The sequence below is a fragment of the Notolabrus celidotus genome, chromosome 10 (genome assembly GCF_009762535.1).
Source record: "Notolabrus celidotus isolate fNotCel1 chromosome 10, fNotCel1.pri, whole genome shotgun sequence".
NCBI classification, from domain to species: Eukaryota; Metazoa; Chordata; class Actinopteri; order Labriformes; family Labridae; genus Notolabrus; species Notolabrus celidotus.
The window spans coordinates 17866441-17886344 of record NC_048281.1 but is presented as its reverse complement, the minus strand read 5'-3'; the positions used below and the strand labels follow the sequence as shown (position 1 = coordinate 17886344).

At 38.5% G+C, this 19904-nt stretch overlaps 1 protein-coding gene across 2 annotated transcripts in view; it reads left to right on the top strand.

Moving 5' to 3' along the window:
* The window catches only part of galnt13 (UDP-N-acetyl-alpha-D-galactosamine:polypeptide N-acetylgalactosaminyltransferase 13), a 58192-nt gene that overhangs the window by 25547 nt on the left and 12741 nt on the right, over positions 1-19904 (top strand). For both annotated transcript variants that reach the window (XM_034694695.1, XM_034694694.1), the window contains 8 exons: positions 577-743; positions 1165-1372; positions 5256-5426; positions 6077-6194; positions 8673-8853; positions 11661-11800; positions 15315-15413; positions 16619-16753. In XM_034694695.1, the coding sequence (XP_034550586.1) occupies positions 577-743; positions 1165-1372; positions 5256-5426; positions 6077-6194; positions 8673-8853; positions 11661-11800; positions 15315-15413; positions 16619-16753 (1219 nt within the window). The remainder of the gene's footprint in view (positions 1-576; positions 744-1164; positions 1373-5255; positions 5427-6076; positions 6195-8672; positions 8854-11660; positions 11801-15314; positions 15414-16618; positions 16754-19904) is intronic.

Sequence of the window (19904 nt, the reverse complement as noted above, 5' to 3'; positions counted from 1 at the left end):
TGATTGCTACTATTATTGTTATTATTATTATTATTGTTATGATTGTTACTATTTCTTTTATTATTACTATTATTATTATTATTATTATTATTATTATTATTATTATTATTGGTAGCATTATTATTATTATTATTATGTACTTAAGTATGCCACACTCCCACATTGAACTAAATACTGAACATCTGAGGGGCTTTAGACAACAAATGTTGGAGATTTTCAGATTAAAGAAGGATTATTTTATTAAATCAACTTCACAATAAACTGACCATTAGTCTCAATACAATAGTTTTAATTACAGTAGTGCTTGATGCAACAATCCCATGGTGTATTCTAGAACTGTGGTTTCTAACCTGGGGCTGCTGAGATGAGTCATGACTCCTGTCGGATAAGTAAATAGAGTTATATAAATAGAAATGTAGCCTCAAAATTATGTTTGGATTTTTCCTGAGGTTTGCTTTTTGTGAAAACACTTCAGAATTTTACCCTTTTGAAGGCCTCTAAAATAGCTCAAATAGAATTACCTGTTGGGAGACTTTCCTTTCTTTGGTTCTCATATTTTCCCTGTTCCTCCATCAGCTGTAAGACCAAAGTGTACACAGATGACCTGCCAAACACCAGCATTGTCATAGTGTTTCACAACGAGGCGTGGAGCACCCTGCTGCGGACGGTTCACAGTGTCATCAACCGCTCTCCCAGACACCTGCTCACAGAGATCGTGTTAGTGGATGATGCCAGCGAGAGAGGTTGGTAGTCTACACTCCTGCTAATAAGAGGCTTAAAAAATAAACATTATATAATAGCCAGTGGTGTCACAGATTTAGAGCTAAAGTCAACAACAGTGGATACACTTTGTGAGTCTTAGTGAGTCACCAGCAATACAAGACACAAGTACACATCAGTGCTTAGACCACCACAGGAATCAACACTATCAGTCCTAACTGTAAGAGCAGATAAGGGCATACACACCAACTAAATTAAGTTATATGCAGCTGAACAGTTTTTGTCTTAGGTCAGTCTGCCAGTTTTATTCTTGCTATAAAGATTATTCTTTGGTCCATAATATTTCAGAAAATAGATGTTTAGGATGCTGGAACCAGAACATTTCCTGACTTTTTTTTGAACATGCACACTTGTTAAAAAGTTTGTTTGTTTGTTTATTGGCAGACTTCCTGGGGGAGAAGCTGGAGAACTACGGGCGGACTCTTGAGGTGCCAGTGAGGATCCTTAGGATGGAACAGCGTTCGGGTCTCATTAGAGCCAGGTTGAGGGGAGCAGCTGCCACCAAAGGTCAGGTCATCACCTTCCTGGACGCTCACTGCGAGTGCACTGTCGGCTGGCTGGAGCCCCTGCTGGCACGCATCAAAGAGGACAGGTAGGGTTAACCAAACGGACCACACTGTGTTGTTTTTTGTGACATGACATAACCTGACCATCTTTTTTTTTAATAGGACCGGTGGTGCCAGTGTTTTTGGGCCCCCTGTCAATCATTTTCATCTTTTGCCTATTCAGTCCATGACATGTTTTATTAATACTGCTGATATCACGTTTCACTGAAGTTGCACCATTGATTGCTTGAGCCAAAGCTATATCTGAATATTGATGGGGCAGCAAACTATCAAGTCTGAATACACAGTTTGAGCCTGATGCTGCTGATAGCAGAAGATAATCATTTTGCATCGTCTGCTTCTGCTGCTGCCTCAGAGGAAAAGTAAGATCCAGTTACTTTGGCTTCAGTTTTTGTGTTTACTCTGCTGCAGCTGATGCTAGCTGTTGTGTTAAAGTCAGGATTAAAGTAAGGTGCATGTTAAGGAGACAGTTTGTTTTTTATTTTGAGAGATGGATTTTCTGTGTGCTTTTGATTGACAGAGCTCTAAGATTTTATTTTAGGCTTTTACCTGCTTTTTGAAGAAAACAGAGGATGCACTTGCTGTTTGTGTGAGACTGACATCAACAGATGGATGGATTGATAATGTTTCATTTATGATCTATCGCTTAACTGTGGACAGACGCATACTTTTCCCCTCAGGTAAAAATCGCTGCTATGTGACTCAGAACATTATATAATGCAGTTTTACAGCATTTTACACTTTCACAAGGTTCTGCTGATATATTAATGCCTATAAGAAGAACGAGTGCAGAATGAGAAGAGAATGTATAAATTGTGTATCAGCTTAGAAATATGGCTACAACTAACATCATAACTTGATGGTACTCAACTCAACTTTATTTATATAGCACCTTTCATACATAAAAACATGTAGCCCAAAGTGCTTCACAGAATAACAGACAGTCAGAAAACAACAGCAATGGTAAAATTATAAAAGGCATGATTATAAATAAAATACTTAAAAATAAAATCAATACAGTAAAATCAATAAAATAAGTAAGAGTGGGAAGAAAAGTTAAAAATAAGGTAGAGTTAACAAGATCAGATGAACACAAGAAATGAATAGACAATTAAATAATTATTTTTTATGAATAAGATAAATAAATGTTAAAACAATGGTTTAAATAATAATGATTAAAATGATACAAATAATAAAAACAATAATAAAAATAATATTGCAGTCCAGGTCTAAAATGAACTACTCCAAATTAAAAGCTAGATTAAAAAAGGTAACTCTTAAGTTTACTTTTAAAAACACTCATTTAGCAGTCAGCTCTTTAATTTAAAAATACTCTTTTAAACTCCAAACACGCTGCTAATATCTTAATTCATGTAAGACAGATGATTAAGTTTAAATGTGTGGCATGGACAAAGTTTGTTCCACTTTTTCATGTTAGGAGAGAGGGAAGAGAAAGAGATGAAGGGTTGTAAGGTAAAGGTTTTGAAAATGTAAAACTCACACCCTGACTCTAAAGTTGGACCGTTAAGTTTAATGTCACTGTGCATCCTCCTCAAAGAGCTCACACATACTGACACACTCCCATGAAAAGCAATTTCTGGTTTACAGATTTGCAGGCAGCTCTTTCTTTGCATAAAATGCTCTTGAACTTTAGAAAATTCATGACGTGATGGTGTTTCATCGGTTGCCACCATATAGCTATGTTTTGTTTATCTGTCACTTCCTGGTCGCTGTTCTGCGTTGTGATGCACTCAGCAGAGATAGTAAGGATGTGAGATGTCTCACCCCTCAACAATTTCACTCTGGATAAGGATCTTATGCCCATAGCAAGAAAACACGTGTGATGACGTCACCAACTATTTAATTTGTGGTGACTAGTTTTGTTACAAATTTTTGTCAACTTCAACAAATTGTTGCACCCGTACTGAGAATTTACATGATTGGTGAAACTGAGAGGTGAAAGAAGAGCTGACATCCAGTTAGGATGTTATGATGTTGTCCAATAAAGATATGCACTTTAAAATGATGTACAAAATGTGTTAAAATCATTTATAGACCAAATACAATTAGTATATAAGCTAAAAAAAAAAGCCCATATTTTCATTTAAGTTAACCGGGATAAGCTTTGGTGCATTTCATCTGAAGATTAAAGGCAATGAAAGCTGGGGCAATGAAAGGGTGCGGGCAAGGCTTAATTAAAAACAATGCACACTTATGTAATTATGTAAACGATCTACCAGATGAAAATAAGACTGACAACAAATCCACACCAAATGTCACAACTACTCAAACATGACAAGAATTGTTATGAGTCATACCTTTCTCTCAGTTTCACCTCTACCAAGTGTTGGCAGCCCACACATTTAAAACTTGGGAGTTGAATATTGAAGTGTTACTTTTAATTGCTTTGTTAAAGTGGTTTGTTGGTTTTTCGGTTTTAATGTCACACAATGAAGTCACAGTTCTGTATTTCTGTGGTCCAAATAATTCTGAAGATACAGGGATTAGTTAGTGAGGCATCGGTGTGACTGTGTTTTAGGGTATATGGCCAGGCACATGTTAATGTCAACACTATTAACATGCATAGTGTTAAGAATAGGGGGACTTTTTTAGGCTTTAGTTATAACATGAATGGGATCACTCTTTTATGTCACTTTTCTTTTACATTTCTATTACATTTTGGATTTTGCCCTGATCCAAAGGTGGATAATTCAACTTGTTAGATTACTTTTAGACCTCTGCAGTTGCCTATCACACTGTGGGAGAAAATACATCAACTCAACATACTCACAAACATCTGCAGCCTGGCTGCTATTTGACTTTGAGTTTTCTGCCAACTATGTTGCCCTAGCTACAGGTATCTATTTACAAGTGTACTAGTATTATTTTCTTACTTTTGTACGTGATAATCAGTGTACAATGGAAAAAGACCTAAAACTTATAGACTGTATAAAATATGGACATAGTATCCGTGACGTCACCCATCTGTTTCTGAAGAGCTGTTTTGAGGCCAATCGTTGGCGGCAGCCATATTGCTGCTGTCGAGCGATTGTGAGGTAAAGAGGCGGTCTTTGAGCCTCCTAGCCAACAGCTTCAGTGTTCCTGCCTGTCAGTCAAGTCAGGTGTGCCTCTCATTGGAAGACTCGTAATATCAAGAGACTCAATATCTTCAAATTGCCGTGCTAGAAAAAAGTTCAACCCTTGTACAGTGTGTGCCGATCGAGAAATGAGCTATCCAGACTACACTGGTCTTTTGTACCAGGCTGTAAACATGTTTATTTCTGCTGTAAAGATCGGCTTTTTCCTATTCATGTGTATGTGGTTTCCAGTACTTCCGGAGCCAGCCTCAAGTGGATCCTCGATGAACTGCAGTCTTTAGCACTTTCACATTGGACTCATAGTTTTAGACCGGAGGTTGCCGCTTGCTCACAATTGATATGATACAGTTTGATACAATGAATGTGATACAATATGATTCGATATGATACATTATGAGACGATGCGATGCAATGTGATGTGATACGATTGCACAATTTACGTCAACACATTACTGTATCAATATTTCATCCTTCCCCTATTTAAAAGTGCAAAATTTTAAAAGATTTTTGGGAACCCTCCATAGAGGATTCCAGCAGGAAATTGATTATTGTTTTATCAGCCTACTGATACGTATATTAGTTTGCCATTGACAGCCTCTGGCATGAAGACTTTCTGCTTTTCTGTTTTATATCTCTTTAAGTGGAACATCTTTGGGTGGACAGTTTGTCAGGAAGAAAAAGACATTTGAAGATTCTACCTTTTGCTCCAAGGATTTATGAAGGCTATTTTCTGCTACTGTTTGACAGACTTTTCATTCCATAACTCATCTCCACACTGAATCTTTCCTTTTTTCTTCTTTGTGTCTTTCAGGACAGCAGTGGTGTGCCCTATCATCGATGTCATCAGCGACGAGACGTTTGAATACATGGCAGGCTCAGATATGACCTATGGAGGATTCAACTGGAAGCTGAACTTCCGCTGGTACCCGGTTCCCCAGCGGGAGATGGATCGACGCAAGGGAGACAGAACACTTCCTGTCAGGTACAAAAGGAAATGTTTCTGCCTCCTCTGGAGCTAAATGTAGATACATTTCCAGACTGTTCACTTATATAGCATATTTGTGTTATGAATTAACAGAGGAGGTCAAACCACAAAAAGTGAAGGGACACTTTTCGTGTGTTTAGATGATTGTTCATAGTTTCTTGTTTGAGCAGAGTAGGTTTTTTTTTTTGTAAGGGCAGACATGAATAGTTAAATTTCTTCCCTTGGACTCTTTTTATGAAAGAGGGACATTTTTATCTGCAGATGAAAATAGGCCCATTTCCTCTGTGTATCGCGCTGATGCAAGCAGCGTCCTAAATAGCACATAGCTGTGATTGTGCTCCGTTAAAATCTAAGTATAGATGATCTCATTAGATTTATAAATAGAGAAACACTGCTTTTTTTTTTCCTGGCTACACAAAACAAGGAACTATTTGTCATCTGTATGCAAATCACTCCCAGCAGCAATGTCCTCAATTAAGGGCCTGACTTTAACACAGAACAGATTAAAAGATAAGTAATTACACCTCTGAGGCTTTGTTGAGAATGTCAAACAAATTGATCCTTTATTTTATTTAACTTGTACTACTATTACTAATACAGTGGAAAGAGATGTAATATTGCAAAAGGCTCACTTGTGTCTCTTGCAGGACTCCCACGATGGCAGGAGGATTGTTCTCTATAGACAAAACCTACTTTGAAGAAATAGGAAGCTACGATCCAGGGATGGACATCTGGGGCGGAGAGAACCTGGAAATGTCTTTCAGAGTGAGTAAAAGGCCAGAAAAGAAAATGATCATGATATCACCAAACAGCAACTTTCTTTGTTTTCATTCATGCTTTCCTCGCCTACATCTTTTTTTTTTAATCATAACATCTTCTCTCGAAGAGATTAAAGGAAAAGACGTACAGACAGCCAAATCTTTAATGTAGAAATGTTTAGTGAAATGAGATGTTGTTTCCTCTCATTTGAAGAGACGGCTGCTCTGGTAGTGGGGAAACAGCTGGATCAGTCAGCTTTAAAGAGACTGTGATGCTCCCTCAGAGATGATGTTCATACATAATATATGACGAAACAAGTTAAACAATAACTAATGTAAGCTCCTTTATTGCTTAACACTTGTTCTATCGAGGTAAAACAGATTTAGAAATCGGAAATTTTTACGATGTCAAAACAAACAAAGGTTTGTTCCGACATCAGTCAGAGCACCCTCTGCTAAACATCTTTATATCCTAATGAGTATGACATGAACTTTGGCTGAATTTAGATTTATTTTGTTATTATTTTAAGGGGAACAATAGGAAAAACTCAAGCTTACATCAAAATGTACATTCTGAGGCACCAGTTTGCCTTGCAGTTTAAGCGTGCGCCTCATATACAGAGGCTATAGTCTTCATTTTAGCAGTCGCTGGTTCAACTCCCAGCCACGACCTCTTGCTGCATGTCATCCCACATTCTCCACTCCTGACATTCTCTGTCTCTCATCAGCTGTTCTATCTAATAAAGGCACAATTTAAAAAAAAACACCCATCATACTGTTATTTCACTTGCAGTTTTACATGCAGCTTTATAGATATGAAACAGATTGTTCATATGAGAGAATTTTTAAAAGCTGAAAGAAATTTGTAAGCTTTCAATTTAGGAGATAAAATACAAGCTTAAGACCTGTGTACTTCCTGGACTGTACCATTAAAGTTAAAGGAAAAATGAGAGATTATAAAGAGTAAACTTCCAATAAAAGATGAAATATGGAAAGAGCAAAATAGTAGTTGCATGATGTATTGTATTTCCCGCTCACTTTTTTTTTTGATCAAATCTTTTTTTTTTTTTTTTTTCTTAGAAAAATTACAATTAATGACAAATGGTGTACATTGTAATCACATTCGCAGAGTCAAGTGGGTACATTGGCTAAGCAGCCGCACACAAATTTAAGTTTGGGTATTCATACATAAATGTACACACACATAAAAAAATAAAAATACATGAATAAATTCAATAAAATAACAAAATTGAAATAAATTAAAAACCCACCCCAGAACAAACTGAGACCACCAGCTGCATCAGACCACAACACAGATCCTAAGAGAGGCTAGATCTGTTATTTCAGTTTTTCGGCAAAAAAAGCCCACATTTGAACATTACACTCTTTAACTGTGATCATTCGAGCAGTGGAAAGCTCTAAGTGAACTATATCTAGGAAGGTGAGGATCCAGCTCTTGACCGTCAGCCTATCCGGGTGTTTCCACCTCATAGCAACAACTTCTTGGCACCGATTAGACCGGCAAAAAAAAGTATTTGTAATTCCCACTCATGACCACAATTTACAAATATTCTTTGTTATAAGTAGATGTTGGAGATGAAAACTCAAAAAATATATTTTTGAGAATGAAAGCACTAATTAGCTGGGTTTGACCCTCCACACCATCTATCAGCAGCAACAGACTTCTGTAAGGGGGTTGGTGTCTCGTGGTCTTTAACAGAATCAAGAAAACTGTTATGTTTTTGTTTAAGGCAAAACAACATTGTTAATGTTATGTATGTAAAAATGTTTATTTAGATAATTCAATCACAGAAAAAATAACTAAATCAAAAATAAAGACTAATTGCACTCTGACGTCAAACATCACTGGTCATGCAACCATAGACTGTATAAGATATGGACGTAGTATCCATGACATCAGTATGGCGGCAGCCATATTGGAAATGCGGAACTCAACCAGGCAGAGTGTGACATAAAGAGGCGGAGTTTGAGCCTCTTAGCCAACAGCTGTGTGTTCCCGTCCGGGAGTCCAGTCAGTCATGTCCTTATTTGGGCAAAAACTCGTAATCTTAATATCTTCTGAACTGTTACGTTAGAAAAAAATTCACCCCCTCTACAGTGTGTGCCGATAGAGAAATTAGCTACTGTAGCCAAGCCGTTTTTTAAACCCGGCTGTAAACATGTTTATTAATGCTGCAAAGATCAAACTTTTTGAATTGGCGTCTTTGTGGTTTTCTGTGTTTCTGCAGCCAGCCTCAAGCAGATTCTTGATGAAGTGCAGTTTATAACACTTCCGCATGGGCTTCATAGTTTGAGACCAGAGGTTGTTGCTTGACCTATACACAGCAGTTTAGAAATTATAAAATATGGACGCCACTATGTCATTAAGCTTTAAACACCAATTATTTCATCAACCAGAGAGACTGTATTTTTTGCTTTCATAACCCACGTTTTGGAAATCAACGTTGTATCTATGTGTCTACAGATCTGGCAGTGTGGCGGCTCTTTGGAAATTGTAACATGTTCACACGTGGGCCACGTTTTTCGGAAGGCCACCCCGTACAGCTTCCCTGGAGGAACTGGACAAGTCATCAACAAGAACAACAGGCGGCTGGCAGAAGTGTGGATGGACGATTTTAAAGAGTTCTTCTACATCATATCACCAGGTACGTCTGTCTGACTGACTGTAGAAGAATTACATGTTGGGGACTATAATACAAAGTGTAAGTCCTGCTGGTTTTCAGTTACAGAGAACATGTAGTTCAGACAGAAGGATAATGTATTCACTGTGCACTACAGCAGATATGAAAAATCTGCAGCTCTTGGGCTGGCTGTTATTATATTTAAGCTAATTGCTGCTCTCTGTCAGTCTTTTGTGGTACTTTATCTGGCTCATTAAAGAATTTATATTTCTCCTTCTTCTCTGTCTTACATTGGAACTTAATTCTGCTTTTGTCATCTCCAAACTGGGATTCATTATTTTCTACTTTTAGACACATTTTTAGCTCTCTTCTGAAGTTGAGTTCAGACATTTGTTAAAGATGGTCTCCTCCCAGACAGTGCTCAAACACACGCACGGACAGAAAAGAACAATAGGTCTGTGCAGATTGAGAGATGAGTACCCCTCCATCTGTCGATTTAGTAATGTGATTACCCTTTAGCAGACAGCAGTGTCCCGGAAATCTCTGGTTAAGTGTTTTAGATGCCAGCCAACCTATAAGGGATCATCCATAATCTGTCCATCTCCCAGCACAAATTGTGACCTTCTCCTCCGCTCAGACGAAGCAGGATTCTCCACGGGGCAGGTGTGCAGACAGAGCTGGTGTAGTGATGGATGAAGCTCCCTGCGTATTGTGGCCCCCACAATGACTGTCTGTTCCTCCAGGACATTAGGGAGAATGATCTGGGCCACGCTGCTGCCAGACCTCACTTATTGGCACACAGGAGCACAGTATGCTGCTTGGCCTGATTTTGGGAGGGGCTTCTAGTGATCCTATTAAAAGTGCATCTCCCTCCTCTGCACTGGTGATTTCAAGATCAAAGAGGCTATTCATCATCTTCAACATGTGATGTGTGGACCCTACAGAGAGAGAGAGAGAGAGGAACAAGAGAGCCAGGGGAGAAGGAGCAGGCTTCCCCTGATAGCTTTTATCTACCAACTTTAAATTTCTATTTCACGAGACTTTGTGGTGCAACACAAGGTGCTCTTTGCGTTGTCTCCCATTTTTCTAATTGATAATGACACGATGCTGTAGGTTAAACATGTTGGCTGGTATTTTGGAAGTTGTATTCTGTTTTCCTTATTGCAGTCACACTCTTTCATAATAAATTACCCCCCTGGATCTTTCTACACGCAAGCTCTGAGTCTGCAAGAGGCACTCTGGGGAGAAACCATCTGCGTAATGTGTTTGTATGTGTCTGTGCCCATTCAGTGTAGAATCCTTCCACAGTCTTTAGTTGCATTAACGCTGATACATTACACGCTTCCAGTTTGGCAAAAAAAAAAACACTAACCATGGCACAAAATATTACATAATGATTGCATTTTGGCCTCTCTTAAGGCGACGACCCGTTTGCAGCTATCCTCACATGTACAATGGGATTTGACTTACTTTCCTCACATGACCTCATTACAGAAATAATAAGGTAGTTACTGCATTGCTAAACAGAAATTATGCAATGATCACCCACATATTTTCTAGTAGGGTTGTAATGGGTTATTTTTGTAAAGGGTCCCTCTGGTGTTGAGTCATGGTGGTGCAGAAATACATGTTTTGACTTCTATTAACACAAATTTGTGAAGACTAAGATAATTACCATTGACTGTATATAAAGATGGGCAATGTGTCTCTACCTCCTCTAACTGTGCAAAAGTGATGCCAAAATAGTCCCTCATGACAGGTGCTAACATCTTGCTTATTGGGAACCAGAGTCTGTGCAGTAGAGGTCAGCTAAGGCAGGGGTTCCCAAAGTGTGGGTCGGGACCCCCTGGGTCGCGAGACACAAATGGGGCGGCTGTGGCTCAGTGGGTAGAGTCGGTCGTCTATCAGTCAGACGGTTGGCTGTTTGATACCAGCTCCGGCAGTCAAATGCCGAAGTGTCCTTGAGCAAGACACTGAACCCTAAATTGCTCACTCTGTTGTTCAGAGGTGTGTGAATGAATGACATTAGCTAATACTGATGGTCCCTCACTACATAGCAGCCTCTACCATCAGTGAGTGAATGGGTGATTGTGACGAGTAATGTAAAAGCGCTTTGAGTGGTCAGACAGACTATATAAGTACAAGTCCATTTACCATTTACCAAATGGGGAGTCGTGAGAGGTCTTCCAGTGTTTGTTTTTTAAGTTCTCTAAAAAATAGTAGATTTGACCCATTATAGTAAAAAATATTGACAAAAAATAGTAGCTAACCTTGAAATAAAACCTTGAAAATAGAAAATGTAATGAGTTTTCTACCTTTCTTTTTGCCAGATGACTCCTCAGTTTAAGGTTAGTGAACAGTGACTTATCAAAAGCATCAGTAGCAGGAGGTTAATTCATAACAGCACAGGAAACACAGACACATGATCATACAGGTTAATTTTCTGCAGACCAGCTTGGGAACCCCTGAGCTAAGGTATTGACCTCCCGCCCCTGCAGCTGTTAAAAATACACACTTAACTTACCAACAATCACTGTGTTATACCCCGTTTCTTCAGAGTGATAAAAACTGATTTGAACTATCGAAAACCATGTTTGAGAAACATTTTTCATATGTATTATGAGATCAAAGTTTGACCCATATACCATCTGTTAATATGGAAGAAGTGTGCTTTATGACCTACACTGCATCCAGTCAGTAGGGGGGGCTCTGTGTTTCTGCTTAACTCAAGGGTTGCTGTCATGTCATGTATCTTTTGATGCCATCTATGGTAAAAACTGACTGAAGTGTATTGCTATGTATGGCTGAATTCTTGTATGTCATGTCTGCAGGTGTGATGCGTGTGGACTACGGGGATGTTTCCTCCCGTAGAGCTCTCCGAGAGGCCTTACACTGCAAACCATTCTCCTGGTATCTAGAGAACGTCTACCCAGACTCCCAGATCCCAAGAAGATACTTCTCACTTGGTGAAGTATGAGCTCTCTTGTACTCTAATCTCCCATAATTCAGCAGATAGGATGCCTGGCTCTGCATTCAGTCAGAGATGTCCTTGTAGCCTCCGGGTTCTACTTTCAGAAACACAATATCGCTGGGAGACAAATCACAAGATCTCAGGATCCAGCAAAGGCTGAGCAAAACCAGATAAAAACACAGGCTGAGCTGTTGGTTTGAACGTGTATGGTAAACAAACAAGAGTGTTCATGCAGTCAGTATTGATCCCAGACAAATGTTTACACGGTTTGCTGTAAATACCAGGTAGCTGAGATAAGGCTCATGTATGTAATCTTCACAGTCTTGTTATGGGTTGCACCCAGCAGACAAAAGTCATCTTGGAACTCAGGAAATGCACAAAGGCATTCAAATGTTAACCTGCATGCATTTTAATTGTAATCTATTTGTCATAATGATCTGAAAAATAGAGCAAACGTTCTATTGAGTGATAAATCAAACAGCCGGAGATGGAACATGCAGTGTTGCTCCTGCAGAAAGTATGTAGGGATTGTGGGAACTGTGTGATAATTTGCTGCTTAGGCATGAGACTTAATGGTTAATTAGTTCCAGGATAATAGGAATTTCTTGTATCAGTTCATTCCCGGTCACATAGAAAAATTCATCTTTGAATTGACCTGAATTTGCCTCTTGATTCCCATGCCTGTGTGGACAGCAGCACTGGGCTCAGTCAGCGCTGACATGCACTGTGCTGTCTGTACGATAGACGGGGGGCCATTTGAAAGTAATGTCAGTTTAAGAACTCGTGCTGAAATGAGCTTGTAATCCTCCAACAGTCATACAGCTGAGGATGACAGGATTTTTTTTTTCATCTGTGCTGCTCTGCTGTACTGCAGTACATGCTCTCTCTCACTCTCTCTGCCTTTCTCTCTCTCCATCTTCCTCTAAAGCAGACTTCTACCGACTGACTCTCATCCTCCATAACACACAGTCAGCCTTTCTGTAACAGCTGGATCCATTAGGTTTTATATCACTTAATTATGAACGCTGTTCTGGTCCTGCATGATAGGCATAATAAGTTGCTATGGCAACATTTAAAGCCAGCTCAGCTTTAGCTGTGTGGATGTGAGTTCATTAGAAAGCTGAGTTGACTGTAAAGTCTGGGGAAGCGGTGAAAGCAGAGTCTGCTCGGGCTGTACAGTCTGATCATTTATCCATTTCAGCTTAAGTAGGGACGATGATTGGTAGAATTTGGATTTATGAAAGTTTATGATGCAAACTTTACGTGACTTAAAGGCAGTACCTGACGGTTACTTTGTCATTAAGTAACCTTTGTCGTTACAACAAATCCGACCTCATAATCATCGGCCCCAAGTCCCTCACAAATCCCATTCCAAATGTCAGTCTCACTTTAAATAACTCTACTCTATCTCCTGCACCTCACATCCGTAACCTTGGAATCATTTTTGACAGCAACCTTTCTTTTCAACACCACGTCACCCAGCTCACTAAAACGGCCTTCTTCCACCTCTGAAACATAGCCCGCCTCCGTCCATTCCTCTCTTTCTCTGCCGCAGAAACCCTTATCCACCCATTCATCACATCACGTTTAGATTACTGTAATAGCATCCTGTACGGCACATCATCCTAAGTCCTCCATAAACTGCAATACATTCAAAACTCTGCTGCACGCCTCCTCACCTGCACCCGCTCCCATGACCACATCACCCCCGTCCTCCAACATCTTCATTGGCTCCCTGTCCCCTACCGCATACAGTTTAAAATCCTCCTCCTCACCCACAAAGCCCTCCACCAGCAGGCCCCTTCCTACCTCACTGACCTCCTCCACCATCACACTCCTTCCCGTAACCTGCGCTCCTCACACGCCAACCTCCTGTCCCCACCTCACAGAACCAAGCACCGAACCTGGGGGGACAGAGCCTTCTCAGTAGCCGCCCCCACCCTCTGGAACTCACTCCCCTCCCACATCCAAAACTGCTCTGACCCTCCAGCTTTCAAATCTCTTTTAAAAACTCACCTTTTTAAGTTAGCTTTTCATTTGTGATTGTACTGTTGTGTTGTTTTGTTTGATCTGTGTTATTTGTTATTTGGGTTTTTTTTTTGCTTGTATTGATTTTAACAATTGTACAGTGTCTTTGAGTTTTTGAAAAGCGCTATATAAATAAAATGTATTATTATTATTATTATTAACACATCTAAGTTTCCTGAACTATAGAAAATTTGAGACTTGTCCAGGAGTTCTAGGATTTTTTTTAATGATACACAATGTAGAATATTTAGAGAATTGGGAGACCAGGGTTGGAAAATGTTTGGTCTTTTTATTTAATAAATAACTCGGACAATTATTTAATTAACAGAAAATTATTGCTGCTCTATTTACATTCATTAGATCAGCTTATTGTTGCATCTCTGATGTACTTTCCCTGCCTTATTCATGATCCCTGTTTGACATTTCATCACTAGTCACATCCACCTCAGTGAAAGAGATTGACACTAGGGGAGAGTAAAATTAGCTGTTGTGGATTTAGTGGCTCATGATATCTCTTCAATAAACAAAGATGAGCTTGTTTTGTTTGTTCTTGTCAACAAACTGAATCCCAAAAGATATATTTAGTTAACAATCATATGTGGCAAAGAAAGAAAAAAGCTTGAATAAGAAGATATTTGCATAAAACACATCAACTACTTTGACCTGTTTTTAAAAAAATAACTCAATTAGCTTTTTTATTATTGTATGATAACATAAGACCTGAGTGAAATGAGACTCCAGGGTACTGAAGCTGATTTAACATTTTTTTAAAACATTACTAAGAAACAAAGAAAAATCAAAAAATTCCACCAGCTAGCACTGAAATATTTTAATTTACAAATGCAAATAGAAGTAGTGAAATGTATTTAATGTCACCCCTTTATTCACGTGTTATTTTCTGTCAATAATTGAATGCATTCATGGAAAACAAGTCATCATATTTTATCTCATACAAAGCAAATGCCTCGTGATTATCAAAGCCCCTCTTCCTCTCTGTACCTCATGGAAATCAGTCATTATACCTCATCTTAAACTGGATTATATTTTTACATTGCTGTGGCTCTGTATTGAGTCTGTTCTACAGTTTCAAAACGCAGACTGAAACACAAACTTTTCCTTGTATTCTCAACACTCATAATCTTTCAATTTTTTTTTATTTTTTTAAGTTATACCCCCCGCCCTCTCTTTCACACTCTTTGAATATGTCTCGGTAGCAGATTGTTCCTTGCTTTATATTTTGTTTTTGCAGTTTTGTAAATCCATGAGGTTAAATAATTTTATGGTTTTGGACTTGGACTTATTCAAACAATGTATTGATTACCCTCTGGTATGTAGAAATGCTTTTTACAAAGATGTGACTGCTACAAACAAGTTGTGAAAAATGAGTCATTAAGTTGCTGAGAAGTATTAAGGTAGTTTAAACGCAGAGTAAATTTGAAATGATAAATGGGACCTCTAATTTTTTTGATCTTACTCTGTCTTGTAGATCAGAAATGTGGAGACCAACCAGTGTGTGGACAACATGGGGAGAAAAGAGAACGAGAAAGTCGGCTTTTTCAACTGCCATGGCATGGGTGGAAACCAGGTGACACAATCAAGATACTTATTCAAAAATACCAACTGTGAATATGCTTTAACCCTCCTGTTATGTTGCGGATCAAATTTACCCTTTTTAAAGCCTATTTCAGGCAATTATTCCTTCCAAACCAACTAAATGCAGCATAAAAATCTGGGCAGCATTTGAAAGAAGAGGTGTCGTGTTAATTTTTCAACATCACTTCAAAAAAAAAAAAAAAAATAAAAAAAAAAATCTATGTCACGTAAAACTACTGTATTTATATTTAGGGCTTTCAAATGCACATTAAAAAAAGTTTTAACATAAATTTGAATGAAAAACGAGCAAGTTATCCTCATTGAACCATGATCTGTGAGAATTAAAGAACAACAATCTAATTTAAATCTTGATTTAAATGGTTAGTAATGGCAGTAAAAATTACATTTTAAAAATAAATGTGTATTGGGATTTTTTGGGGTTCTGACACTTTTGGATAATTGAATATGCCCCGGGTCAAATTGACCCAGGAACATTATTGCTGTTCCAGAGAAACGAACATAACAGGAGGGTTAAGGAATATTTCACAAGTATTGTATACACAATATACAACAATAGATCTCTTTTAAATCAACAGTGAACCAATCAAGCCTTTAACAGGTCTTTATCTTGGATACATGTACTCTGGGATTCGGTCTTTACTAGAAAGCTTGAGTTCAATCAGGTTGGACATGAAGTGTGTGTAAATTGTCAAGTCAATCCACGGATTTTCAATACAAGTCAAGTTTGGATTTTTGCCAGTCTTTTTTATTTTTTCCATCATCCCTGAGTCCATTGCTGATTTGGCTCCATGCTGGGGTTCACTGATAAGTCTTTGGCTTTTTAAGATGGTTCGTGCCAAGAATTTGATTGTGTTTCGGTCCAATCATTGTCCCTTTTGTCCTTAGCTGCACCACATGAGACACAATCTCGGTGTAATCCCTCAGTGACATGACCAAAAAGAGGGGAATGAAATATTGTACATGTAGAAAGCGCTAAAAATATCTTCCAAGGCAGCATGTGATGCAAGTTTTTCTCACTGCACCTCTAAAGTGTAGAACATAATGATAGAGGTGAAATCAAGAGTAAGAATGCAGACTTTCAATGACAGAGATTGTACATCTCTTGACTGTAAGACGATGAATCCTGTCAGAAATCCTGATATTTCACGACCTGACTGTGACAGTTTTTGTTTCCAGGTGTTCTCGTACACAGCCGATAAAGAAATCAGAACAGATGACCTCTGCCTGGACGTCTCCCGCCTCAACGGACCCGTGGTCATGCTCAAGTGTCACCACATGAAGGGCAATCAGATGTTCGAGTACGATGCTGAGGTATGTCCCACAAAGCCTTTAGACTATCCGCACATCCGGGCTGATATTCCAGGCAGCCATGCCTGCCTCCTGACGGCTGATGTTTTAGAAAATGACTTCTACCAAAAGCTGATTGATTGTGTTTGTCTGTGTCATCAGGAGATGGCAGTGCATTGGTGCACACTAGGGATATGGGTAGTACTTGTTTGCTGCCACCAGATGGCGGTGTGTGCCAGATTTTTAGTCGTGAGGAAGTTGTTATGTTCTCTGCACCCAGCAGCTGTCTCTCCTCTCTTGTCTTTTCTTTCTTTCGTGTAGTATGTTGGCAAGTGGGAATATGATTTTGAGGTAAGCTTTTCAAAACATAGCTCCTAAATATCACTCTATAGCTTGATTCCCATTAAGTGATGTCCTATAGCTTTGTGTGGTGATGTGTCAGTGATTGTTAGAATAGATGATTTGAATGTTATTTCATCTTGGGGACTCTTTGTAGATATATAAACTCTTTATGTTGTTTTTCTTGCATCAAATTGAAAGATATGTATTTTAAATTTAACCAGACACACTGAGCTACTAGTTTATATTTTATGACTGTATTAGTGGTACACCCATATAAAATACATGAACTCTGATATCAGTCAGTTTCTGTTAACACAAATAATGAAAGGTTTTGATTCTGTATGATCATTTTGGAGGCTGTAGTGTGTGTCTCTTTTAAATTGATGTTGTTGTGTTTGTTGACAGTATCAACATTTAAATTCCAACAGTAGGTGGCCAGATCACATGCACAAAGGATGGGATGAAAAATTCAGCTGCATTGCCACAGTCTATAAACCAAATGCCAGAGCTAAAAATAAAGCCCACCTAATCTGTAATAAATCAAAACAACACAACAAAGATTGATGAGCATAGAGAATGAATAATCTTCTAGCAATTTTCTTATTATGACTACATTACAGACCTTATAGCCTGCAAGTTGCACGCAGGCAAGATGATATTGAATTCACTCAACACACAAATGTGTGAGTGAGTTATTCATTTATTTTAAGTGGCACCAAAATGAGAATGAAGATGAGATAAATGACAAAGCCAGAAAAACTGTACATCAAACAGCAGTGTTTCATTTCACTTCATTTTCCTGGTTATGTGAGCTGTAATAATCTGACATTTACAATATTCAATTGAATGCAGAAACAGATGTTGCAGGCTCCTAAATTGAAAGCAGAGGGATGGTTCCTCATCAAGTTGTTTTGACTCAGAGCTCAGAGTACTTTATGTATCATACAACTCAAAAAGCATCCTTTATATGAAGTATTTATTCTTTCTTTCCTTTGAACCTCTGGGAGAGGCTAAGAAAAGACTCCTCTAGTGTTACCTGTCAGTGATTGAGATGTCCTATCGCTGTCATGAAGAGATGGCAAGGTGAGGAAGCCTGGAGGCTTTCCATCAAGCACTGAACAAACCCAAGGAGAAATCCTTTCATTACACTTTGTTCTCTGGGTGCATTCTTAATATGGAAAAAAGATTGAATAATTCATAAACGAAGAGGACCGGTCTCTGTTGTACACAGCGTTGGGGTTTCACTGCTGTCGGTAGCCGAGGTTATTTTTAGCGCGTGACAGGATTCGGTCCCTGTGTGGCAGACAGGGACCAAATCCTGGGCGACTACAGTACCATCAACATTTCATCAGGTCATCAGTTTCTCTGTCACAAGAATACCTGACTCTTTCATGCTTCTGCTGAATTCTGAATCCTCTGTCAGCCATGACGGACAGCTGTACGGCTTTTCACCTGCTCTGCTGTTTCTGGAATTAGCAGTGTTCATTATACCGAGTCTGACTGTTGCACATGAATAACAATTACAAACATTGTAGTTCCTGTGGATGAATATATTAAATATTTCTGTTATCCTACAGCTGCCAGATGTACTCAGTTACATAATCTGTTAGTATTAAGATTTAACGGTTTACTTGTAAACCTTTGATCAGGAATCATATTCACAAGTGTAAAAAACAACATCCTAATGCTGTTTTCAGGACGTTTGGGATGATTGATAATGATTGGAAAGATTTTTATGTCAACGACCTGTAAAGTTTACATAATCTACATGGTTCAATAAAGGGTGCTGCGATACTGTGCATATGACATAACACCATATATTAATGTTGGTTTTAATTACATCCGACAGAGACCTTTGGGGACTTAATGAGATGCCAGTAGTTACGTGGTCTTTCTGTTTGATTCTGACCAAAGCTGGATAGATGAGCACTTAAAGGAAAATTACATATTTACAATCATAAATGTATTTAGGTTGGAATTTGATGTGACTGTTATGTAGAAAACAAAACAAACTTCAATATAAAAGGAATTTAACATAAAGTAACACAAACATGAAGGCCTGTACAAAGCAATCAAAATTTTAACTAAATGTCAATAAGCATTTGCCAAATTTAAAACCGTTCTTTAAACCATTCTGCCAAATTTAACCGCTCCTGACCCTATTACTACATAATAATAATAATAATAATAATAATAATAATAATACTTTATTTATATAGCACTTTTCATACAGGTAACAAAGTGCTTTACAGTGGGCATTAAAAACAAGAAGAAGTGCAAAGCAAAATTGAGCGATAAAAAATAAAATGAAATAAAAACTAAGAAGCATGCAAGCCTATAAAACGGACCCTTAAAGACAGAGTACAAATTAAATAAACTCACACAATAAAAGCTCTTCTATAAAAATGTGTCTTGAGTAATGACATAAAACAAGGGACTGACTCTGCGAGTCTGATCTCCTCTGGCAGGCTGTTCCAGAGTGTAGGAGCCCTGACTGAAAACGCCCTGTCCCTTTTGGTTTTCAGTCGGGTCCTTGGAACAGTTAACAGAGCACTGCCAGAGGATCTCAGACTGCGTCCAGGTTTGTAGGGGGATAAAAGCTTAGAGATATAGAGAGGGGTAAGTCCATGTAGTGCTTTAAAAGTCAGTAGAATCTTAAAATCATGAACAACTCAAAAAACATTAAAGCTGCTGTAAAGTGTTTTTGATGGTTATGAAACAGACTGAAATATATTCTGATGCCTCTTCATGACCCCTAAAATTAAAGAAGATTCAGCAACAAGATTACATCTTACTAGGTTATTATTCAAAGGACTGTAGCCACTGTCAGATG